Source organism: Serinus canaria, chromosome Z (assembly GCF_022539315.1).
Source record: "Serinus canaria isolate serCan28SL12 chromosome Z, serCan2020, whole genome shotgun sequence".
NCBI classification, from domain to species: domain Eukaryota; kingdom Metazoa; phylum Chordata; class Aves; order Passeriformes; family Fringillidae; genus Serinus; species Serinus canaria.
Window position 1 is genome coordinate 4,421,439 of NC_066343.1, and position 26,756 is coordinate 4,448,194.

At 39.0% G+C, this 26,756-nt stretch overlaps 1 protein-coding gene across 1 annotated transcript in view; it reads left to right on the top strand.

Moving 5' to 3' along the window:
• Window positions 1-15,832, top strand: part of RORB (RAR related orphan receptor B) — a 131,052-nt gene extending 115,220 nt beyond the window's left edge. The window contains exons 5-10 of the mRNA XM_050986891.1: window positions 2,846-2,967; window positions 4,200-4,332; window positions 6,522-6,629; window positions 7,740-7,850; window positions 11,891-12,003; window positions 12,486-15,832. Of these exons, the coding sequence (XP_050842848.1) occupies window positions 2,846-2,967; window positions 4,200-4,332; window positions 6,522-6,629; window positions 7,740-7,850; window positions 11,891-12,003; window positions 12,486-12,641 (743 nt within the window). The 3' untranslated portion in view covers window positions 12,642-15,832. The remainder of the gene's footprint in view (window positions 1-2,845; window positions 2,968-4,199; window positions 4,333-6,521; window positions 6,630-7,739; window positions 7,851-11,890; window positions 12,004-12,485) is intronic.
• Window positions 15,833-26,756: the final 10,924 nt, after the last annotated feature.

The following is a 26,756-nucleotide window of genomic DNA, read 5'->3' on the forward strand; positions in this document are numbered from 1 at the left end:
GGCTTCCACATCAGGGCAGTTTCTCTCTTCCTGTTGGGTGTAGATCTTCTCTTGCTTTCCCCATTGTCCATTTCTTTCTAGTTCTGTTAGAGAACTAACCTGTTGAACTTGGTGGTCAGCTTATTCCAGAGCTGCCAGGTCTCCCAGGAATTAATACATTTTGGGTACAGGACTGTACCTGTGATAGGACAGGTTTACATCAGATGTCATTTGTTTTGTTGCCAGTGGTTTAGGAATGTCATTCTCCTTGGGATTTGCCAAGATGTGCACTGACTCCAACTTCACAGGCAAAAAGATGCTAAATCTGAAAATGTCAGGGGAAAAACAAACACCATGGCCTGTGGAACCCTTTAGGAGTGACATTCTTTGCTCTGCCTGTGTTGGATCTTCTGTTCCTGGGCCGTCTGAGAAGCCAAGACAGGCGTATCCCTCTTTTACTTTTTACATCATGTCAGCTCTGCCACCCGGCTGCAGGCTATATTTGCATAAAGCTCCTTCCAGGGACTCCAGCAGGAAATGTAAGCAAGCAGCCTCCTGTGCTGAATGAGCAGCTCCCCTCTCCTCAGAGATGCATGTACCCTTTCTGTCACACACTCAGCCTTGCCTGGCCTGCGGCACAAGAGCTTCGAGTCTGTCCTGCACCTGATTCCTCTTTGGATGTCAGCATTCAGAGCTGCTGCACGCTGCAATTGCCCCAGGCCTCTGCACATCTAAGTGGGTTTTAATGTCAGCTCAGCGCAAGCATAAGTGGGTAAGGAAAGGTGCTTGGGTAAAACACAGGATGCCATCCCTAGAAAGCCATGCAGAGCTTCTCATCTCCTCGTTCCTGAGGTAAATACATAAATGCTGGGAAAAGGAGCAGAGCTGAGGAGCTTTGCAGTCATGTAGAACTGCTAATGGAATATATTTTGAAGTCAGTGAAATCAACAGGCTTGTTTTCAGATTGTTGACATCAGGTCACTTTATCTGATTAGAAGTCTGTCTAGGCAATAATATGAAATTAGGTGAGACATTTATTGTAAGAGAGATGCCCATTGATCTTCAAGATTTTTATTATAAAATGCAAACTTTTTTATTATAAAATGCAACGCCTCAAAGGTCAAGACTTCCATCTAACCTTCCATAAAAGAGCAGTGGGTAGATCACTCTTTTAATATGCATTCTCAGTTATCTATAGGCTGGAGTCAATTAGGAAGACTAAAGATAGTGTTGACCTATAAAAGGATACACAAATTCAATTATGCAGGTTTTATTTTTCCTGTGCAAACCTACAACTTTTTTATCTTCACCATCTTTCTACTGAGTCTCTCTTTATGAGCTGTGAGTAGCACAGGCATCTGTCCTTCAAACAGCACTCCTCTGGCAGTGTTTACAGGGAACGTGCACTTTGGTGCTCTTTTTTCAGCTTCCCTTCTTGATGCTGTTTCTAGGTTCAGTCAGTATTTGGCCAAAGAAGCAGATTTATTTTGGAACTCCAGGCTCCAGATCCCTACACTCTGTGCAAACTGTTGAGGATCTGAGCAAGTGAGCAATGGCATACCTAGTTCTTTCTATCTCACATGCTCAGGTTTGGCTAATGCATTTTCAATGTCCTTTTCCCTTTTTTGACAAATGTTTTCTGTGCAATGCTGATTCTGCTGCAAGTGCTTCAGTTCACTTCTGTGGCTTCAACTTTGTTCCTTTGTTTGGCTTAAGAAAAGTTTCCAGGCTGAAGCAATGAATTTCATTAGATGTGTAGGTCCCAAAGTTGCAAAATAGAAAATCATCAGTTTTCAGTGTAATGTTTTATCACAGCATTTCAACTCCTAATGCTAATGAATTCATGCTGGAAGTTTTTGTGAAATTTTTTTTAATCCACTCAAGTGGCTTTAAGGGCAAAGGTTTGCTTTAAAATACTTGTCTAAGAAGTTTACTCATAGTTTCAGTGGGTTTCCAGGGCAACATTGAATGCTTTTTCTGCTTGTATCCTGCATTCCATGTTGTGAAGTAGTTTCTAAGGCTGCAATTTCAGGACTATGTTATGGTAGCTTAGTGCTGTGTGTGACATTTACGTCCTCCATCTCTCCTTCTAAACCCCAGGATACTAATTTTAGCTTTTACCCCTTGCTAAAACCAGTCTCCATGTTCTTGCTCATCAAATTCAGTCAAAAATGATCCAAAATTAACTTGAGAAAAAAAGAGACCTGTTTACTCTTATTCTGTGAGTCACACCAAGGTAATGCAAATGTTCATGGCAATTTCAAGCAGTCAGTCAATGTGAGAGACTTGGCAGCTCTGAAACATGCTGACCACTGAGTTCAGCAGATTAGTTCTTTTAGTAGAGCTAGAAAGAAGTGGACAATGAGGAAAGAAAGCAAGCACCTACACACAGCAGGAGGGGAGACACTGCCATCATGCAGAGGTTGTGGCCTAAAGCCTGAAGAGGTACCCTGCTGGGTTGGTAAGCAACAGCAGCGTTCCTTCTCTTCTCCAGGCAAGAAGAGTCCACCAGTTACTGCCTAGCTTTGGGGCAGACAAAAGCGATTGGGTAAACAGGGTCTCCAAATGAAATTTGTTTAAACATATTAAATCACTTTCAGAATGAAGATTCTGTACAGTTTCACAAAAATCATTGTTATTTTCATCTGCAGATCCACTTTTTATCAAGATCATTTGGCTTTGGGTTGAATACTGAAACATTTTGCAATATTCAACTTCCAAATTAAAAACAAATGAGAAAGGTAGCACTGAAAAGAAAAGGTTAATTTTCTTAAATGTGCATTTTCCAACAACTTCATTGTTTTCAACATTTTGCCATTGCAGATCGCTGTTTCATGCAAGCTATTTTTTATTCTCTTTTTCACAGACCGAATTGCACAGAATATCATTAAGTCTCATTTGGAGACATGTCAATATACGATGGAGGAATTACATCAGCTAGCGTGGCAGACCCACACATATGAAGAAATAAAGGTTTACCAGAGCAAGGTACAATCCTGTAATGTGCATTATCTCCTGCCTGAAATTGTTAGCAGAGTAATTTATTTGGCAAGAATACACTGAAGAGTTTCGTACAAGTCAAAATACACTTTTCACTCTCTTTGGGGAACTGGTTCCTGAAAGCAAAGCAGTGACACTGCATAAAAAGAAGCAGCATCTTTCCAGCATATTGGGTTGTTTGTAAGGTTAAAACTTAGACATGGTCATGGATCCAGTTTTCTGTGCTTGTTGTTACAGATCTAAACCTCATGCACAAATTCTGTTAACTTGAATGTGATTATTATCAGATCCTCTGTTGTAGGGACCTTAAGAAAATTAGACAAAATAACCTTGTTTCCTTATAATTTTGAAAACACTTTTTATGTGAATGGCAAACAACTGTCAGGACAGTAGATAATAACAAACTGAAAGTACACCTTAAATTGAAGCTTTTTAATACTGGGTGGAAAAACGATCTCATTACACTTCATTTTTGTTTTGCTCCTGCCATTCTCAGATCCAGTTCAGTCTGTTTTCTCCTGGCATGTCCCCAGATGTAGTACAGTCAGCAGAAATCTCTGTGCCTCTTGCACTGGCTTCATTAGTGATGGGTCTTCAGTCAGACTTCAGTTGGTACATTAGCTGCTCGTGTAAGACAAAGGAGAGACTCCAGCTTGTTCTTTGAGATCTGAGGGGCTATGCAGTAATAAAAACACACCACAGTTTGCAGATCTGTGGCATGAAACCAGGACCATCCGTTTATATTTAGACACATGTGTGTGCAAGGAAAATGATTATCAGGAAGTCCAAATTTTTATGTAATCTGCATTCAGATACTTCAATTATATATTTTATGTTTCAAACTAGGAAAACTATTCTGTTGAATAAATTAATAGCATTGCACCACTTCTTGCCTGAGAGTGCTGTGGAATGTGTACATTTTTTGTGCCACTATCAGTCTGTCCTGCCAAAAAAAAGCCAACCTCAGAACCATATCTTAACACTGGGCACTGTATTCTGCTCCTCTGAAAAGGCAAAGATAAGTGGGGCAATGGTTTGTGAAAACAGCCTTCTAACAAGAAGTGTTGGGTACCTAGAGAAAAAGAGATGCTGCTAGCTCTGCCTGGGTATGGGGTGGAGTCTGGGGAGTGCTGCTGTCTGCAAGGCCACCTGAAGAACTTAATGCACTGATGTACCTGCTTGCTCACCGCTTTGCTTTTCCATGTGTGTTTTCCTGGAAGACAAGAGAAGCTCTGTGGCAGCAGTGTGCCATTCAGATCACCCATGCTATCCAGTATGTGGTGGAGTTTGCAAAGCGCATAACAGGCTTCATGGAGCTCTGCCAGAATGACCAAATTCTCCTTCTTAAGTCAGGTGGGTAAACACCAGAGGCTTGAGACTAGTTTAGCACTCTAGAAATGTGCTCTCCTGTCTTTTCCTGCAAATCATTTTAATTTCGAAGGAGCCCTAATTTCTGTCTGTCGCATTAAGTACATTAACCTTGCTGTATTTTTGTACCTTTCTACTGCCTTCTGATTCCCTTCCCTCTACAGTCAGTTGTGGTTATTAAGTGCACACACTCACATACACAACCATTGCAAAAACTGCAGTCTCTGACATGACATGTGGTGGAAGGAGCCTGAAAATTGAGCTGGTCGAATCAGTCATCTGCCACCCTGCAAAATCCCCACTTGTCATTAGTGAAACGAAGGCAAGCTCACTGGGGTCTGCCTCTGTGGTCATCTTTAATCTTTTTAATGAGACTACAGAAATACTCTACAGCCAGCGCACAGGAGGGAAAATTCCTGCTGGTGCCAGTTGGTTTCAGAATAAATGAGAGCAGATTACAGCAGTGTGCTCCAGCCATGCTCTCTCTGCATGCCAGGTTTGCATGTGTGTGTGCATAAGGGCAAGGGGGAAAAGGCTTTCCTTTCATATCAAGGGACTCAGTAATTTCTGTCCTCCAAAAGAATCCTGACAAGATTTGTCGTGACTGTGCAGCAGCACTGCCAAGCCCAGAAGGACAAAATGGCATGACTTAGTGAGCCACAAGAACCATGACTGGTAATTAACTACATTTACTCTGTCATATCAGTTTCTTGCTCTCTCCATGTGTAAAAGCTAGGATGCTGTGTGAGGCAGCTTGTTAAAACTTAAGAAGTGCTTCTGTTTGAAGAGAGATCTCTTCACTCAGGCTGAAAGCCTGTGTGATTCAGCACTCCATACACAGAAATCACAGACTGTTCTGAGTTGGAAGGGACCCACAGGGATCATTGAGGCCAGATTTTCAGTGACTAGCTCAAACAGAGATCAAACCCACAACCCTGGCATTGTTAACACCATACTCCAACCAACTGAGCTAACCTCAGTGGCACAACCAGGATCAGACCATTCTAAGGTGGAAGGGTCCCAACGAGGATCATCGAGTCCAGCTCTGAAGTGGCCCACAGGGAAATCAAACCCACAGCCTTGGCTTTATGAGCACCATGACTGTGTCTTGGGAAGGGACTGGGCTCTGGTGATGGGCACAGCTGCAAAGGGAAGTGATGCAGAGACACAGGGAGCACACAGGCAACCTCCTGGAAAAAGGGAGTTGCAACATAAAAACTATTTTCTTTTACTCTCATACTAATTTTGAAAATTCTGCAGATACCAGTGGGCCCCCAGGAAATTTCATTTGACTGGGAAAGCTAACAACACAACTGCACCTTCATCAAGATATTTATTTCACTCTACTGCTGGAAAACATTGTTAAGCTTTTAGCATATAAAAATATGTACAGTTTTATTTTCTGTTTTGCTGTTAATGCTGACCAGGAGTTAGAAAATGAGGACTTTTCTCTCAAAAGCATGTCTGCAGAAGAATCCTCAGATTCAGGGTTTGTCTTACAGGAAATCTGGATTTAGTTAAGGAATCTTAAAATTCTTCCTTCTACTTTTCTAACTGCATATTTTTGCAGTTAGGAAATAAGGAGTGAAAAAAGAAGTGTATCTCTCTCTATTCAACCACCAGTAAAAGAGCAAAAGAAAAACAAACAAAAACTAAAACCTATTTTAGGGGTGCTCTTGGCAGAGCTTTAACATGTACATTCTTTCTAAAAATGCTTTGTGATGTTCCCCCTCTCCAGCCAAAATAAGCTGGGAATTTTATATGCTTTGAACGAAGCTGCTTTTTGTTATTAGAAAAAAAAAAAGTTTAATTATTAAAAAGCAATTTCAATAAATGCTTATTTTTCAGAATAAAGTATTTCAAACTGAAATTATTTGCCCAAGATCTAAATTCAGATTCAGCCCAGAATGGTAATTATTTGCAAAAGGTGAAAAAGTCAACCTATAGAAAAGGTGGTTAGACTGGACCAGAAATGATCCCTCTCTATACACAAGGCAGACAGAAATATTTTTTTCTCACATTCACAGATGTATTATCTAGATATCTTCAAAGAATATCTGTCCCTTCTGGTGTTTATAACGACTGATGACTTAGTGAATATCTTCTTGAGATTTCCTGTGCTCTGATGTTAGGCAATAATACCTGGTACCTTTGCTCTTTTTCCTGTCTGCTAGGCTGCTTGGAAGTGGTTTTGGTGAGAATGTGCCGTGCCTTCAACCCGCTTAACAATACTGTTCTGTTTGAAGGAAAGTATGGAGGGATGCAAATGTTTAAAGCTTTGGGTATGTTGCTCCTCTTTTTTCCAACCAACTGCAATGAGACACATAGCAAGAAATTTGTCTTTATGAGAACTGTGATCCACAGTGGAAATCTCCACTAAATGTTGAATCCCCAAGTCTCCAAATGCCTAGGTTGGAACAGAAAAAGCAAAAAAAAAAAAAAAAAAGGTGACTCCATTAGCTGCCAGCAATGATAGGGGTTTTTCTCTAATAAAAGAGAACAGCAAGGGGGTTTTTCCAAATAGATTTCTTGCCTTCTGAAGTTTTGAAGAGTCATGAGTTTAAGGCAGGAGCCAAGCTGTTTATCTTTACTGTTCAGTTACGCTTGATGTATCAAATCCCTCCCACTAACTGTGTCCTGCAGAAGGCAATTTTAGCCCCAGCAATGAGGAGACTAAAATAATAAACTGGTACACCTTGCTGAAAGTACTGTTTTGCCTAAAACTTTTAAGTAAGCTCATTTGGATTCATGTACTGAAAAAATTACTTGTTTTTTCAACATGATATTTAGTGCTACCTGAAATGTTAATAGGGAAATGTTTGTGTTTTGTGCATCCATCAGACTGATATGATCAGAAATTGATATAGGACAAAACTGGAGGAGAGATACTGCCTTCAAATGTATATATTTATCATATATATTTTTTCTTAGTGCGTATCATTAAACATACTACTTCTTTACAAGTTTAAAGCATTTATGAATGTGTATTCGTTGATTTATTTTTATCTTTATGATGCTTTTGCAAATTTTCATAAACATTTTTACTGTCAATTAGAGAAATTATATATGAATGTTATTTAAGGCTGGTCTTTCCTCCTCCTTAGTTTTAATACCTGTTTAGAAATACCAATTCTTGCCTCAGAGCAAGGGAAAGAGTACTCTCCTCCAAGATATCTGTGCAATTTTTGTACTTGATCCTAATTCTTGGTATTTTTTTTGCTTCAGTGTACATTTTAGTGCCATTTTCAGGTTCAGTGGAATTTCAGTAGTAAATAAAAAGCACTTGCTTTAGCAGTACAGAAATTCAGGAACAACTTTCTCCGACACCAGAACAATCCCTGCAGGTTGAAGAGCTGATTTCTAGCATTGGTTTTGTTCTCTTTGGTCTGCAGGTTCTGATGATCTGGTAAATGAAGCATTTGACTTTGCAAAGAATTTGTGTTCCTTACAGCTGACTGAGGAGGAGATTGCCTTGTTTTCATCTGCTGTTCTGATATCACCAGGTAATTTTTCATTCCAAAAACTGATTTTTTTCCCCTCTTTATCCCCCTCTATTTCTACATACTTAAATTGCTGCTTAAGCTGCATCAAATAATGTTAAGCAATGTATTAAGCAGTGGAAGAATGCCTGAATTACCCAAATACACCACCAGGAATTACATTCAGTGGAGGTAGATGAGTGTAACAAACATGGAGCAGGATTGTGCAGACAAGAAATGCAGCCTGGCCTTCCTCCAGGCCACGTGAAAAGAAGCATGTTACTCAAGAGGTGCATATTTCTCTTAGCTTTTCCAGGGACCAAAAAAATCGCCACCCTGAGTAGATTATATAGTCCATAGCTATGATGGGCTTTTTTCTTGGGAATGAGAATGCAAACAGTAAAAATCAGTGATCAGTCCTGTCTGAGCTTAGTTCCAGGTGAGAGGTAGTGATTACAAGTGCAACATGCTCTTTTTCATGTATTCATATATCATAACTCTACAGAGGCAAGTATGCATTTAAGGGAGGGGTGGCTGGCTGACCTGAGAGGAAATCTGTTTTGTGATTTGACTCAGAAGGTGGATCTAGTATACAAGCTCTAGTATACAAGCTCTGTACAAGAGCGAGTATACAGTTTGGTGTGGGATTTTTAAATATGCCTCAGGGAATATAGACACACATTTTCATCTAAGGCTAACCTCTTAAAATACCTTACAAAAAAAAACTCACCATGATTTTTCAAACTTTTTCTGCTGAAGACTTCTTCTAGGTCACCCTGTGCTTTTGCACGTCTGTGTTTGAGATCATGTTAGTCAGAATTAGACTATCACAGGTGGTGTCAACACATTCATTGTTAACAACACCTCCTGAAAGGACTCTACTCCTTCTTTTTCACTTGGAGCAGCTCTTGCCACTGTCTGCTCAGAAGTGAAATAGTTGAGCCAGCGACTCTTTGTGGGGTTACGCCAAAATATCACACCTATAACCCTCCAAACATTGATGATTTCCACCTCAAAGGTGTCCCAGCTGTGTGCAGGCATGAGAGCTGCCTCTGCACCACACCCCCAGATGTCCTGACTTTCTCTGGGACAGCAATGTCCCCATGGGTCTCTGCCCATCATACCTCCCTCAGTCTGAAAAGATCAAAGATGAGTGGCTGGCAAAGGGTGCTAGCTGCTGGAAAAATTAGGTGGAATCAAAATTCTGATTAATTTCTGCAGTGTTGCATATGTTTAGTTTGCAAGCCAGAGGATACATGCAAAGTCTCCTGTTGTTTTAGCTAAAAAAAAAAATTTAAAGGACCAAAAGTGTTTGGTGCATGCAGATTGTAGTGTGTGAGCATGTGTAACTAGTCCTAAGACACAGCAAGAAAGAAGTTATGGGCTGCAGGAACATGTGCATGAGTGAAAGCAATCTTTCTTCCATAAAAAGCCTGTAAACCTCAATTGCCTAAATAACTCCCATTTCAGCTGGGCTGCTATGTTTGAGGGTGGGAAGACAGAGAAAATAGTCCAGAATGAACTGATGCTGAAATGTGCCATTTGTTTTCTTACAAAACCAATAACAGTAAACAATAGAGAAAGAAATATTTCCTTCCACACTTGATGTTCTGGTTCCTTCACAATAAAGAGTTTCATCGTGGGAACAAATTTAAAAATTTGAAAATAAAGCACTGCTTCACAGAAGTCCCTGCACCAGTTCTTTCATCGACTAACACAAATGTATAAAGATTCTGTACTCATATTCAGGTTTCTTTTCTGCAGAAGTCACCCCCTGAAAGGTGATTCTTGCAGCCTTCATCTCAGTGTTTAGGCCCCTTACAGAGACCAGAGCAGTCCACTGAGAGTAAGGGCACCTGAGAAGGGCATCCATGAGTAACATCCATCAGTGGCTCTGCAAAGGTTGCAAAGGCCAGTGTCTTATCCGTCTAATTCAGAGCACAAATCTGGAATTTCCATTTCGTGATGAACACAACCACACTGCTTGAAGGTGAATCTCCAGCTTGATTTTAAAAGCTGAAATGTTGTACAAATCCAGTAAAGGCTGCAGAGGCATCTCCACCTTCAAACATAGAGACGAGGCACATGGTAAGACATCACCATGGCTGCTCCCTTGTGCCAGTCCCCCTCCTGAGACTTTGACTGGGCATTTTCCTTCTTCCCATCTTTCTTTTGGCAAAAGCAGATCTTGTCTGTTTCTGAGCTGCCTCTCATCTTCTTTCCTACACTGTTCTCTAGCCTAGTGGACAGCATACTTTTTGAAGATGGACAGGTTCAAAACCCAAGAGGAAAAGTGCACTATTGAATCACTGCTTCTTATGTCCTTTAAAGGTGGCCACTGATCTATTGACTTTTTCTTGCACTTCTGTGTATACAGCTAGAGTTACCTCTGAAATTCCAGCCAAATTTACAGATGGTGTTCAGGTGCTAGAGACCACATTTTGGGAGAGAAACTTAGCATCCATTAAAAATGTTTACCTAGCTCTCGTCATGAATTTAAGAACTCTTGTGTAATATACAGCCTGCTTCATGACAGGTGAGTGATGAACCTGTCTTCAACCACCTCAGTCTATTTTTAACCTTATTCTCATGAAGAAAGGTAAACCTTTAGGGACTGGTCTCTATGGTACATATTTCTAGCTCCAATCTGCCACAAGAGGCATTAATTTTACACTATTTAAAGACCAGGTTTTGCAATAGCATAAAGTTTGGCACCTAACCTCTGAAGTCTAAACATCACTGTGTGCCTATTGTGTAGAAAGTGCAGTGTTCTCAGCTAATTCTATTTCTATGGCCCTGATGGCACAGGATGCCTTGGCTTACCTTCAGGGAACATAGTTCTCTAACGTTTACAAAATACTGTTTTCTTTTCCTGATCATCTGTTAAGTAGCTGAGTTTTGGTTTTTTCCCTTTTCACAGTACTTGACAACCAACTCTTTTCATACACTCCTTCCCAGACACAGTCAGGCAAATGGCAGAATTGCACTACTCCTGCCATGAAATGTTGCTCAGTTCCAGCCTGTGTGGCATGTGTGTTCATTGAAGTGGTTAACTTAACTCATTTGTGTGACTTATTTTACTGATAGGGAATGCAGGAAAAAGTGAAATGGGTTTTTTTCTGAATTTTTCAATTCGTACATGAAGATTCATGCCTGTGATAAAAGTAGTTTTCCTATTTCCTATAAGAAAGCTAAAATCTATACCCAAGAATTGGTCTGGATTGAGAGAGAAAAAAATAGTTTGCGGTGTGGGAAAACAGAAGGCTCAGTGGTGCTGCAAGCACACTGCATTAATGGGTTTGCATTGTCTTGGGGTCTGCTATTTCTCTTTCTGTGTGTTTTCTCCAGATCCTATGACTTGTGAAAATACAGATCAGAAGGACAACCTCCAGCAAGTGGGATTTGAGTCCAGTAGAAGCCATTTAGGTTTTAAAACAACTGTGTAGCTGCTATTATTCCAGATTATCTTGTATTTTGTGTTGTTCAAGAAGAGAACATTTTTAAATAATGAGAAACTTGTGCATCGCAATTCCTTTGAATTATTGAAAAAATTCTCATTAAGAAAGCCTTTTATTTTTATTTAGAATTTTTTTCTCAAAATATTAGCCTAGTAAATAATGAGATATATTAATGTTTGAATAATTATCTTATTTTCAAAGAACTGTTTTGATCAGTAAGTTTATTATTTATGCATTAAGACACTGAGATAACATGACATGTTTATCACCTAGCCAGTATGAAATTAGAACATTGATTGTACCAACAGAGAATAATAAAATGTTGAGCCATGTTTCATTTCTGTTCCCATCTTTATGCCTAGCATCCTGTTTTGAACAGATAGATGCAGAGCCAAGGCTGTGCTCCTGTATGTTTTGTATGTGGTAACTAAGAGCACAGGTGATCCTTTAATGGGTTAAGACACTTTGCCTCTGAAACCATGTCTTTAATTTTGGTGCAGTCCTTCCTTGTGAGATTTACCATTCCTGTGGATTCTTGCCAGCACATGCACCATGAGCATGCCCCACATCCGTGCCTTCTTTAACTTCTGTTTCCCTTTTTCTCAGATCGAGCCTGGTTAATAGAGCCAAGGAAGGTCCAGAAGCTTCAGGAAAAGATTTACTTTGCACTTCAACATGTTATTCAGAAGAACCACCTCGACGAGGAGACATTGACAAAGGTAAGCTCTTTAAACAAAATACCAAGCAGCTCTCAAGCATGACTCCTCTATTTCTGCAACCATTTCTGTCTGTCTTGCCACATTAATGTAAGCTAAAAGAAATGCACTGTGTTCTTGCCACGTGTAGAGGCTTGTCTGACCCTTGTCCCTGTTCCCTCTTACTCCATTTTTTTGTTCAGTATACCAATAATTTTATTTTTGTACCCTATAGAGAATGTGACTGCCTTAAAAATATGCTTTTTGAGGCTGCACTTTTTTAATGCTCATTTTTTGGCCCTTGGCTAAAACTTTAGGGGCAGCTGTTTCTAGGCTCTTAGAGTAAGAACAGTGGCTAGTCCTCTGAGTGGGTTTTGATGGAGTTTAACTTTCAGTTACTCAGCAAGAAGCTCACATAGTTTGTGTTGGAAAGTGTAATTTATACAAAATATGCTTCCACCTTCTTCCTTTTTTTTTTTTTCTTTTTTTGTTTCAATGTCTTACAGTTAATAGCCAAGATACCAACAATTACTGCACTTTGCAACTTGCACGGAGAGAAACTGCAGGTATTTAAGCAATCTCATCCAGACATAGTGAACACACTCTTTCCTCCATTATACAAGGAGCTTTTCAATCCAGACTCAACCACTGGCTGCAAGTGAAGGGGATAATAGAATTTTCACGTAGTCATGGAATGCATCACTAGTAAGACAAAGAGAAATGTTTTCATGAAGAAATTATTAAAAATGTCACTACTGCAACACTAGGAATGTCCTGCACTTAATAGAATTATTTTTCACCGCTACAGTTTGAAGAATGTAAATATGCAACTCTGAGTGGGGATGTCTTTTTTCTCTTTTGTTTACTTTTCTTTTTTCTTTTTTTTTCATTTTTGAACTGACAATGAATATAAAAATATAGGACACTGGGTGTTACCTTTTTTTTTAATTTACTTTTATTGGGGGATGTTTTGGGAGACAAATGTTCCTAGAATTTTATTGTAGATATACATGATAATAGAGCAGTACTTTGCAGTATTACTCTTGCTGTTTATTGTTAAAATATAATTTAAGAAAATTCCACCTATTAGACTGCCTAGTTCTATGTTTTTAGATAGTTTAATGCATGTGGAAATTTGTAGCTGTCTTGGAAATTATGGTGCATATATGGAAGACACACACTCTCACATATATACATATATACATATATATATATATATATGTGTGTGTATGTATGTATGTATATATGTATGTATGCATTATATGCATACATGCTGTAACTTAAAATCACATGCCTACATTTAAAGGATGCTCAACCCAGCTGTCATGTATTTCTTACCCTCCAAGTAATGTATTAGGTTTACTTTGGGCAATCAAGATTTGCTTTGCCAGAGTTAAATTGTCAGCTGCCAATGTGTAATGACAGGATCACTTCTGACATGTGTGTAATGTAGTGCATGTGTGCTGTGTGTAAATCAAACATCAGGAATGTATCAATGGTGCAAAAGCCTTGTCTGGATGGTTTTAGTGAAAAGAGGAGTAGGATTGGGTTTTTTTTTTATTTTCTCACTGTTACAGGGATAGAACATATATAAAAGTGAACATAGTAGGACCTGATCTCAGTAAAGTATCTGAAACATGGAGTAAAAATGTAGACAATCCCATATGTACATTTTTGTGATTTCACGCAGGATTTTGTTTTATATATACTGCTTTGAAAAGTAGCTTCAAGTCTTGGTTTGTTTTTTGCTGAACTCATTAGAAGGATAGGTAGCAAGCTCAGTGAAAACCATGGCAAGCCTAAAATATATCTCTGAAGAGGAAGGAAAGGAGGGAAGGGGGAAGAAAGTCAAAAGTGAGTGAAGTCCATGGTTACTGCAAACAACAGTGTAATTGTCACTGTTTCTGAGTGCCATCATCTACATGGGACGTATCTACATGATGGTTTCCTTTACACTCATACATCTGTGTGTGTTTTAAACACACGCATATATGTATGTATATATCTGTATGTATATAACTGTATATATATATATGCATATATAGGATTTATTTTAGATGCATTTCAGGAGTGGAGCAAAGGATTGGAGCTTTCTTTTTGTCTGTCTCTGAATTGACTGTACGTGCATTTGCTTGTAAAACCAAAGGCAAACACGAAGGGGAGTGGAAGGCTGCCATGGAATTAATCTTGTGGATTAATTAAGTTTAATCAGCAGTCATTATTAATGTATCTGCATTCTGCCAGCAGTACAAAAGACAGATGTTTTAGCTTTGAAAGAGGGATTCAGTTTCTGCTACATCTCTCTTTACCACCACTTTTACCCATTGTGAACTTTTTCAGAGCAGTCCCCTCCTGGGATGCCAGCGAAGGGCATAGAGCAGAAATCAGCAGAGGCAGGCAGTAGAGAAAAAAGGAAGTGAAGGCAGGATCACAAGCAGATGTGTTTCTTTATTTCAAACCACACAGAAGCCAGTGCAATCTGAGGCAAGGCAAGGGGAAGCACGAAGGACCTGCCCATTTGCAGGCTCATGGAAGGGCAGTGTCACAGGGAGCCCACAGTGACACAGGTGGGCCCTGGGGTGGGTGAAGAAAATCAATCTGTGTTATTCACAAGGCATAACTTAATGCCCTGTGCAGCTCTGGTCTCAAGCCTCTCTTTTCTTCATGAGCAGATAATTCACAGGCTATTTCAAGTACTTTGAGGAGCTCTCCCCTGCCTTCCATCAGTCAGTTTGCAAGTTTGCATATGTATTTTGTGGCAGAATCAAGTCTAGAGAATATCACAATTTGTTTGTTCTGTTTTAGCAATGTCAGAACAAGTGCAAGAGTAGTTACAAACTCTCAGCTAATACATGTTTTTGCGCAGGTCCATTACAACTTAGAAAAAAGAAAAATCTGTCCAGCAAATTTTGTTGTGAGATTTTTGTTGCAAATATGACATACTCTTCAAAATTGCTTAATGCTATAGAACAGCAGTTACTAAAGTTACCTTTTTTACTCCAAAATCAGAGGACATTTCTCTAGTGACTACCATAAAATGTCTTCAATTAACATAATAAAGCATTTTTCTTGATGCTTACTAACACCACTCTAAATGTAAGACTGACATTCCTTTAAAAGGTGATTTACCTGCTTGCAGCCCTTTTTGTATGGCAAATCCAAGAAAAGGATCCCAAATTTCAAGTATGTGTATGTCAAAACTTAATGTCTACGTACGATTTGTGTAGATTTATTGGGAAAAAATTGAGTCATACTGAATTCTAGAAGTGCTCAGTCTTAATTGCAGGGGATTCATGTTTTTCTTGATTTCCCAACACAAGAACACACATACACTGTTTGAAATATTTTATAAATTCATTTACAGTATATCAAAGTATATATTTAGCCAACCCCTAGAAATACAGAATAAGTGATTAATACTACTGTTCATAGTGCTGCTTAATAAAGAGGTTTGTCGTGTTTATAAATAGTCCTTCACAACTGTGTGTTACATCTTGAAAATGTTGTTTTCCTCTCTAATAATTGCTAATTGCTCCTTGGGATTTTTGAATTACTTCTCAGGCAAGATAACTGAATGGAGGTCACCAGTGAAAATGACACTACTCATTATCTGCAGGGCCTTTAATCTTTAAAGCACTATTCTTATATCACTGCAATGTCATGACCTTTCCAATCAGTAATGGTTATGATCACATTTTAAAGATGAGGAAATAAAAGAAAAAAGGTTAAGTAACTTGTGAGAGACCACAAAGGTAGAAATACCCAGTTTAGAAATAAAAGTGGATTCTTGGCTTTTGTCCTAAAATTTCTAATACTCTGCCATACAATATCCTCGTTGTCACTGACAGGCAATAATCTCTACCGAGATTTTCAAATATGGCCAAACAAATTTTTGTTACTATTAGTACAGGATTTGAGCAAATAATGTGGTGGGAAACTTGGAAAATGAAAATTCATTTTCAGACACTGTTTACTTATGGAACTGTGCTGTGGTAACTGTAATTAGATTTTATTTATTTTCTGTCACTTGGGCTTGTCCACATAGGTATAGTACCTCTTTTACCCTTCATTGACTGAGTGTAGAACAGCACATGGTGATCATATGCCGCAGGCTGGATTTTTGTGATTGGCTTTGCTGACACAGTCACTTACACCCAAAATTTCAAAATCATGATGTTGGACTTCACATATTCAAGTTATCCATGGACTTTTAAGGAAAATATAGCATGAATTTTAGTAAATAACTGAATAATTCACAATGTTAGTTCTTCAGGCTTTTTTTCGGCTTTCAGTAGTCCACAGTAAAACCTGAAATTTTTCAAATAAGTGTCTAAAGTGTCTAAAACCAAAATTTGGCCACATCTTCTTTCTGTAGTAGCTGGATATGTTTGTTGATTTTTTTAGTGACAAAGTTTTCAAATGAGACATATTTTTTAATGATTGATTAACCTGGGACCTGTAACAAAAGCATATTTAAAGCATGTATTGAGTCTACTACTCCTAGCATTGCTCTCCAGTAACTCAACCATATTATGCTAAATTACCCTTGGCATTGAGGAAGCAAATGTACAGTGTTCTTTATACTACCACAAAGCCTTCATTTTGCTGTAAATATCTCTCTTGCCTGCTGTTTTTATAAAGAATTCATTCTAAGATTCATATTTCCTTCTAATGGAAATTGCTAGAAAAGAAACATGGTAGTAGAAGGCACCTCAGTTGAGAAAACCTGTTTCTGAAAGCAACATACGGTGTCTGATTGGCTTGTGAATGAACAGCATTAATTAATTGATTCTGAAAGTTGTCAGACACTTAGCCCTAACTAAAGTCAATAAAAATTTAGGCACTTCAGCTCAACTGATAGCAAGACTGTGGCCCTTGGCACTCAGAGGTCCCACTTGAGCTCCTTTGAGCAGAAGGCAGATGTTACTCCCCTAAATGCTTTGACTCCATGCTCCGTTCATTCCAGCCCAGTTTCACAGGGTCAGCTCATTCTCCTGTTGCTCCTTGGGCACCAGTGCTGTTTCAATACCTGTGCCAGGCTGTGGTGCTGAGGTGGAGCAGCTAACCTGGCTGCCCATGAAGATGAGCTTTGTTATGGGATTTTCTCTGTTCAGTTTCATGGTGGCAGCTTGCGTAGGGGTGTGTTTCCCTTTGGGACAGTTTGCAGGATTTCTGATGTAACAGCTTCCTCACAAAGAGGATGCAAAGCTGCTCCTGTGTGCTAGCCTCTTGGCCTCCCTCTACCAGGCTGTACAAGCTTCTCTAAGATTGCAGCAGTCCCACAAACTGGACAGGCAGCTTAACTAAAGATGTGCAGCTGATGGCTCCTTTCCCTGTCGAGTTTTTGACCCCTCTGAAGCTGTGTTTCAAATGTCATTTGAAAGATGTTCAGGCTCCCCCAATCCTCCTCCTCCCTCCTGACTCTGCATTGATTGTGCTGTTTCCAGAAGAGCTAAGGTCCAGCCTGAAAGGTGGTTCCTATTTTCAGTCATTGTCTTTTGGACATCCCAGGAATATAGCACATAAGATCAAACTGAAACACAAAACATTTTCATTTTTTTTTGTCCAAATCATTATGTCTAAGGATGTGTGAGATGGAACCCTGAGACAGAGCAGCTTGCTTTTCCCTGGCCAATAAAATCCGGGTGTATTTATGTGTACCAGCCTGTCCCAGCACCTTCTGCCTCCACTCTAGAAACTAAATCCTATCTCTGACATCCATTAGGAACAGTGTGCTGGAGGCCCTGTCCTCGTCTTTACTCTTTAAGTTTCATGCTTTGTAAATGACAATCACTGCTTGATGCAAACGTTGCACTCTATGCCACTCAGGGATGTTTCATTACTGAAAATAACTATAAATATAACAGTGATAATATGGAAGAGAATGTTAGAGGCTTTGAAGGGCATGGGTTGAGCTGCCCAAGTGAACATGACCCAGACAAGGCTTTCAAGCCACTGATTAGAAGTAACATTGCCATAAACTGAATTCACTGTCAGCATTTCCTCAGCTTGATCTGTCAGACTTTGCCTGTTGTTTCACAGTCAGCAGAGTCCTACTGACCCATCAGCTCATGATGTTAAGGTCCTTTTGGGAACAAAGTGTAAGCAAACTTTGTATGAATTGCTGAATTTAGACAACTGACAAAGTTTCAAAGCACTCAGTTTATGTACCATTAATGTGAGCTCATATTCAGACTTGCTGCAGGTGTGTAAGAGGAAAGGTTAAGACATGGAATAAGTATGTCAGCAATGACAAGAGCACCGAGCTAGGACATGGAGAAGTGGCTGTGAAGAACAAGCAGACATGAGCAAGTGGCTAACAGCTACCATTTTCTCTCAGGGATGCACAAAATCATAGCTAGCCCGTGACTCTGTAGCAATACTTCTCCATGGTATGATTAGTTCCTTTCTCACATCAAGAAAACATTACCCATTTTATACTGTGCCAGTGAAAAGTACTCCCGCTTCCTAGAGTTTTGAAACGCGGTTATGCCTAGCTTTACAACACAGGTTTTCTGTCATTACAAGAACACACGCAGGAGGATAAATTGCAGTGGATTACATTGCCATTAAGTTAAGTCATTAAGTTAATTCCAGTCCTCAACCAAGAGGTTTTCCTCAGCTCTGAATATGATCATTGCTCCTGTTTACACAGTGAATACGTGTGGCTTTTGCCTCCTTCCATCCTTTGAACCCCCTCCATCTAGAAGACTGAAGGACAACTTCAGGAGGTGAAGAGGCCAGCATCCCTCTGCATCAGGATCTTCACCATATTTTTTGCCAAGCATCCCATTGCAATTTTTATTTTAATCCTTCAGGTTGCTAGGAGCCATGTCCAAGTGATTGAAGTTCTTGTTAGCATGATAGCTTCCCACTGAAAGGTTCAGTCTTATGGTCAGAGCGCCTGGCCTCTCTTTCCTGTTCCTTTCACTCCCAGCTAACGAGGCTTGGAGTGGTAAATGACTCATCTTCATTCTTTCTCAAAGTTGATCAGTACTTGCAACCTGCAAGGGAAGCTCCACCCAGGTGGTAGAAAAGGAGTTCCTTCCTCCTCTTCCTTCATCTCTCACTCAGCTGTGTTGTCCCTGCATGTGGTCCCCGCATGTGTTGTCCCTGCATGACTGTGTGACAATGAGCCCAGCACCACAGTAAGTCATCATCCCAGAAGTTGTTTGCAGCTCTGAAAGCCACTTGTGTGTGCAGTCTGCAGACAAGAGCCATTGTGAAAAGAGGCCTAAAACTTCCACAGTGGTAGCTCACAGATCTGTAACACTTCTGAAAAGGCAGGCTGAGCATCCAGGGGCAGCTGTGTCCTCCAAATGACACTTGCATTGCATTTCTGTTGAGGATAAGGCAATGAACAAAATGCTCTGGGAAAGAACAAGTATTTCCTGGGTGTTGCTGCGGGTAGCGAGGATAATACTGCTCACAGTGAGTTCGGTAACATGACATACTGCATTTGCATCATTTTGTCATCCTCACAATTCAAGCACAGCACGTAGGAAAAGCGAAAGAAAACAGCATTGGATATAGCAGCAATAAGCAAATTGTAATTGTTTCTTTGTAACTGTACTTGCAGAAATTGTTTGCTTTGCACGTGGTCTTCTGTACAATAACATAAAGAAAAAGTTCAGCTAATGTAAATATGGTGATTTTGCATATTTTTTTGATTTGTTGGATATAGCTGCTAATTTATGAATGAAGATACTGCTGTTGAGAAAATTTTTTGTGCTTCAAAGCTGAAAATGCTGAGGTCCTTGTTTATGACTATACATGGACAGCAGTAAAGTGTGTTCAATATAAGACTGTGTCTGGAGAGAATTTTAAAAAGTGGCTCCAAGTTTTCAATATTAGGAACACATCGGCCCCTTATTGGGCAACAGGAATGCAACTACATTGAAACACAAGCAGGAGCAGATGGTTAACCACCAAGAACAGGAAAGAACAGGAAAGAACTTTACAGGAACGCTTTACCTTGACAACTGTTTTGGATAAAACCAGCTTATTTGAAATAAAATAAAAAAGCAAAAAAAAAAAAAAAAAGCACTTATACTTGTCTTGATTAGACACACAGCTTAATTAAGTCAAAGTAACTACATTAGGCTGTTGACTTTGGGGATTCAGATTCAGATGCACTACATTTGTGGTTTTTTTAATGTGTCACTTCGATGTCAGAATCAGGCAAAAAAGGTGTTTTGTTGTTAGTAATAAAAGTTAATAATCATTTAACCCTACGGAGTGTGGACCACACATTCTCGTGCAGTATATGGGGATTTATTCGTGCACTTATTTTTAAAAAGCCACTGAGTAGCATAGCCAGTGAACTAGCCATGATAGTCTTTGCCTCTTGTGTGACTGCCATGTGACCTCTAGTACACTTTTGGGAGCGGCTCTGTGATTGTACTTGTGGCAACAAATAAAGCACAACTGAACTCTGAGCTGTCATCCACACTCAGCTAAATCAGATACATTGGGTATTTTGAGATTTATGCTAATAGCTATAATTCCCATGTCAAACTAATTACTTCAGTTGTAATGAATGGACGATATAAAGAATAGAGGAATCATAACAGCTACAAAATCCCTTATTTTACAGCTGCACTCTCTGCCTCATTTGTTTAACACTAAAGAAGTTACTTAAAAACTAAACAAACAGAACAACAAGAAAGAAACCTGAGTATGTATTGTAGAAATGTAGAAGACAAATAAAATATTTTTTCATATGTAATTACTTTTAATATATGCTTGTGGAAGGTCCAATACTATGTATGCTGTCTCTGTAATTTTTGCTGTAAATAACTTGGGACAGTGAATACACTGATTTTTTCTATGTCTCTGTTTAAACATAAGACTTTGTAATGTTGGCTTTTTTTTAAAGAGGAAAAACATCAAAGAGCAAATTATGTACTTGCTTCCTGTAAGTGTAATGTACTCTTCAGTTTTTATGGAAACTGATTGTAACAGATAAAGCCTTTTGACCAGCCGTTGATATTTAGTGTATGCTTCTGTTCATAATTCGGAAAAAAATGTGTGATTGTCAGTGAAACGTGATCCCAGCAAGTCTGCACAGTGAGTACTGTAGTAATTCCTGCAGACTGCATTTGACTGATTTGAAGAAAAGTTGTTCAAGCAAATAACGCTTCCTTATAGCATATGGCTTTTATGAATCCTTCTGACATTACTTATATTAATAGGAACATTTCTCTCTTTCCAATGAGCAAAATATTTTTGTATGCCTTTAATTTCTTACTCAGATTTGAGGTCGGGTCACTCATTAGCTGTAATCTGAAGCCATAACTGATCTTCACCAAATGCACATTTTAAAGATCATAATGGAAAAAAGAAACTATGTCCAGCTTATCAACAGCTGTAATGTAATACAGGCAGGAGCATAAATAATTAGCAAAGTACTTAGATGCTGTTCTGGCATCCAAATGTGACTTTAATGGCTAGTATTTTGTGATTACCAATTTATAAAAAAAAAAAAATAAAAACATAATTAAGATAGATATTTAGATTTAAATGAAGCTTTCTAATATTTTTGGAATATCCCTGAAAATGCTTTAGGATTATGAGAAGAAATGATTTTTCATATACTTCCCACTTTCAAATATCTAATGTTTTTATCCTATTTCCAGTTCATTTTGTTAGAGTGAAATGAGATATTAAGGATCCAGGATCCAAGCCCTGAGCTATTTGGTGCTTGGCTGTAGTTATATTGTTGTAAATCAATTTAATTTTAATTTTAGGGGTGTGTTGTTTTTTATTTGGTAAGCATGTTTGCCACTGTTGGTAACACACAAGAGTTGCATTGCCTGTCAAGAAGTATGATAATAAACAATCTAATAAAATAATGAGTAACACTCAAAATTAATCACTCTCAAAAGACAAATAAAATTTCCTTTCTAAAATCAAATGCCTCATAGAGTCAACAGTGATTTTTTTTATTATTTTTTAATAAGCTTAATTGTGTAATAACTGTCATGTATCTTAACTGGCTTGTAGATGCAAAAAGCAGAACTGCAAATGAGTTGTGATGTACTGGGTAAAAATCTGGCTCCATTGAAACCAGCAGCCAACCCTTCACTGATTTCAACAGTGCCAGGAGTTCATCCAGCATTTTTACATCTGCAATTCTCTTCTGATCTTTCTCCCTTGTTTAATATAATTGACCTAATTTATGTGTATGTGAGTAAAAAGACAGCCTGATTCATTTAGAAAGTGACCATTGAGGGGTTTTTTATCATTTATCTTGTAGGACCAGCATCCATGTCAAATGAAAAAGTTCTATATTACTTTAGAATGTAATAGATCTTTGTCTTATTTTATGACCTGTAAATTATTAGTTAAACACTGTTAGCATTTCATAATAATGCACACATGATTTTTGAATGTTTTCTGTAAATGACAATCAATGTTGATGAAGTTCCTTTCTTTAATGCAAAATTAAAAAAAAAATAACAATAAGAAAATAAATCCTGTTGTGGGTTTTGGTTTGGGCTTTTTTTTTTTTTCCTGTCCCTTTAAATCACCTGGATCTATCAGGAAAAGGTACAGTGTGTGCATTTACAAAAGAGAAAATAATCCTTAACTTCATGCGTCCATACCCACAGCAGGGGAGTTTTAACTAGTCCAACTTCAAGATCTCCTTCCAGACACAACCATTCTAAGATTCTGTGATCGGGTGCCTGTACTTTCAGGGGTTTTCCTAACCCATAGAATTAGGTAAATAGCATGTTGTAACATCAACTGGTAGTAAAGTGGCTTTGTTTCGCATTTTAAGGTGCAGCTGTCGCTTTTGAATATGGAAATTGCTGTACTTCCTAATTTATTTCTCCGCTTATTTAGGGGAAAGCTTCAGCTAGTAGAAAAGTTAAACCACATAGAAACAATTGTGTGACAGCAAACTGTGCAGTAGTGTAACAGAAGGTTACTTTATTTAAAAGAAGATACAGTATTTAAAATGGACAATAAGTCAAATATTTTTAAAGTCAGTGTATGTCTAGCGGACAAGGCTGTAAGCAGTACCTTTTAATGATACTAACTGTAAACTTTTAGGACCCTAAATTTAAATCAGAGGTAAACTTAAAAACAATTATATCAAAAGACCTCATTTGGCAAACTGTTGGGCACATGTTTATTAGTGAGCACACTAATACTCAGCAGGCTTAATGCAGTGTTTATACTTAGAGCCAGTTGTGTTTAAATGTTTTTCACATCTGTGGGAAAGTGACTGAGATTATAAAGAAAACAGTACAGAAATTACAGGGGAAGATATGCTTTCTGCTCCTGGGTGGAAGGCAGTCAGCACATCCAACCTCCTGGACAGGACACAATCTGTGGGGTCTAAATGCAGGGTGGGGTGGGGAGGCCACAGCCAGGCTCTGTCAGAACTCTTGAGAAGAGGGAACTCAGTGTCCTCTCCAGCTGAGAACTCTCCCAGCAGCTAAAAACCAGGGGAGAGAAAGGGAGATGTCCTGTTCTGGAGTCAGCAGCAGCTCTGGGGGAGGCCACTGACACAGGTGCCCATCCCGAGGCTGTCTCAGCTGCTGCCCTGAGATATCTGCCCTCAGGGTACCACCAGCCCTCGCTGAGCCAGAGGTTCCACAGCCAGCAGTGCTGCAGATGTGGAGATGCAGGAGGGAGGGACCCTGACCCACCTCTGCCCCCTGAACTGCTCAGTGAGGGGTCCCCACAGCAGGATGCTGACAGACTGGGCAGGCACGGGGGCTGAGGCTTTCCTGGGGCACTGACAGCTGATCACACACTGAGGGTTTGAGCAAACCTCCCTTCACACGTGACAGCAGCACAACACAGGTAAGCGACTTTGAGTTATGAGATGATGCAAGTCCAGCTTAGCTTTTTTCGATTCTTAAGCCCCAAGTATTTAAGGCTCATTCCGAGGTTTCACATCAATTTGAAAAAATTTCAGACAAGTGCAATGGGGAGTTCATATATAAACATTTATATTTCAGATATGATGAAGCTGAAGAGTTTACTAGCATCATGAAATAAATGGAGTGCTGCATTTGCACACGTTATTTTGAGACACAGTTATGTAAAAGTCTTACAGGGCATAACTTACTACACTATTGTGCTGGTTAAGTGTCATTTCATATTTCAGTGTGTGCAGGCCCACAACAGATCTCCTCCTACAAGAATGAACTATTTTATACATTTCTCACATTGCAGGTTCTTGAAGGGAGATGGATGAATAAAGGCCTTCTAGAAACACATTTCGCAATGGTGAAATGCATTACACAAAATAACATTTAACAATTATAGTTGACAGTCCCAGAAAAATTACATACTTACAGATGTTCAATTAGTTGTAAACCCATTCAAATGCAGCCTCCTGGATCATGATGTATCATAGATGCATTCAATCATAATTTACCATGCACTTCAGGCAACATCTTGGTAACAGAAGCTGTCTCATGAATTGTGATCAACATCCTAAAAACAGTCCAGCATTTGTATTCAGGTAATCAATATCTGGCTAAACAATTTTTCTGCTTCTCTTCCTTCTTACTCCTTTATTGTTAACCTCACTTCCCATCCTCGTACCCAGTACATCTTGAAAAAGTCCTTTGGATTGCAGGTTGCTTTGGGAGGACAAACTCTGACTTGTTCTGGCGCAGGTGTAGCTGTAATGTTGGTGTCAAAGGTCATGCTTCTGTTTCTGAAAAATGTCTGTTTACCTTCAGAAGTTGAATTGTGGAGAAATTCTCCACATATAGGAGAATTTCTCTGCATATAGGAGAAAAATGAAATTTATAGGAGACATAAGGCTTTCAGTCAATCCCTATCAAGGGACTGATCCCAGAAGGTTTCTATTCTAATTATGGTGGACAGCCTAATACAAATATTACCTCTCCCTACAGATGTGCATTAAAAGTATGCTATGATCTTGGCAAGCCCTTCCCCTGCACATTCTACTTGTAAGGGCTCAATTCAGTTGTCCAGAGAGGTGCCCTGGTCCTGTTTGCATTGCTCTTGGATGCCTCACATGACATTTTCCTGCTGCTCCTCTTGGCCTTTTCCATGGACATTTGGAATAACCTATGGCAACTCCAGTGTAGCTTTGTGCTGGTGTTCAGATATCTATAGAAAGTTTTCGTGCACAACATCCATATTTAATATGAATGCCTGGTATTTTTGGGTGTATGAAAGTAAACAGATTGGACACTGCCAGTGATTTAGAAATAATTGTTGTCATTTGCCTTCAAAATCCTCACAAAAATAACTGCATTACAGAGCTTAAGAGAGCATTTCCATGATCAGCAGATTCAACTCAGTCCTAATAAAGTGTAATGTAACGTTTCCAGTTCCACTAATTAATCAATAGCAGATTTGAGCAAATGCTGAATTAATCTGAAGTTTCCTTAGACTAGCAAAACAAGCCTTATCAGAGGGCTTTAAAAATTGCATCCTCTATCCTGGTGGTTTTTTTGTATTTTGGCATTCAAAAATGCATTCAGTTATAAAGACAGCATCACTAAAATTGCAGTTGTAGTTGATCAGCCTTGTGTGGTTCCTCTGGATGACTCAGTGATTGAAACAGACAAGATTTAGTGTATTCTTTGCTGCTTTGTGACAGCATGTCACATGTAACACTATGAAGTTATAGCAATTACATGCTTAGTATTCCTCTACCAATAAAATTTTGCTGTTGGCTCAGAAGTTAGGTCAGTCATTTATACTAGGCTTGTAATTTCCACCCCCCTCCCCATTTTTCTTGCAGCAGGGCATTCAGGAGCATGGTTACATCAAATGGAAGGCCATCAAAGGACATCCTACAAAGTCAGCAGTAATAGCTTGTGTGTGCTTTTTAAACTCATGCCATATAAAAAGAAATCACCACCTCCTCTGTGAAAGCAAAGATGCGTGCTCAAGTAACTGTCTGAGTGCAGCTACCCATGCACCTTTGTCAAGTACAGAACATTATAGCAGCCAAACTTTGTGCAAAAAAATGCCTGAAGGAATTTATATTTTATGTCCAAAAACTAAATCAAAATACCTTTCTGTGGATAATTGAGAGGCCTACTAGGAAATGACAACACCACCAAGTTTAAACACTGTATTTTAGGGATTCTAGGCAAACAGATAATTTGACGTCTGTGTATATATTTAGCTATTTCTTGTCAGCTTTGCAGAATAAGCGCTGCTTTCATCTTTATGTCAAGATTTTCAGATGTTATCACACAAACACCTATTGCATTGGCAATTACTACCTCATTCTCTTTCTTCCATCTGGATTATTAATGAAATCCACTCTTCTCTCTGAGAACAGTGATTGTTCCAGTGTCTCAGAGTGACTTGTTCTCTGCAGGTTAGTCAGAACTGTAACAAAATTTTTGTTATGAAGGGAAAATTCAGCAGTCCTGTGATTTCACTGAAACAATATGCTGAGAAGCCGTGGCTGTTCACAAATCAGGATTTAAAGTCCTCACTCCTAACCTTCAAAGCTGCATGCTAAAGGATATCCAGCTGTCCTAAAACATTCACCTTCTCCAAACTGTAGCAAAGCAGAGGTATCATACCTCTTGCACACTAGTGAACTGAATCAATAGATTTAAAAATCTTTGTCTGAAATAGGATAACAAGTTTTCTTTTAATTTGAAAGCATTCAGTGAGTGCAATAAAAATGTCCTTTCCTTTCAACACTTTTAGAGGTGTTTAACCTTAAGACCCTAACCAAGACATTTCCCACCAAAAATCTCCTGAGAGCAAACTGAAGATAGTAAAAGTGTAAACAGTCAAAAGATTTTAAAAAT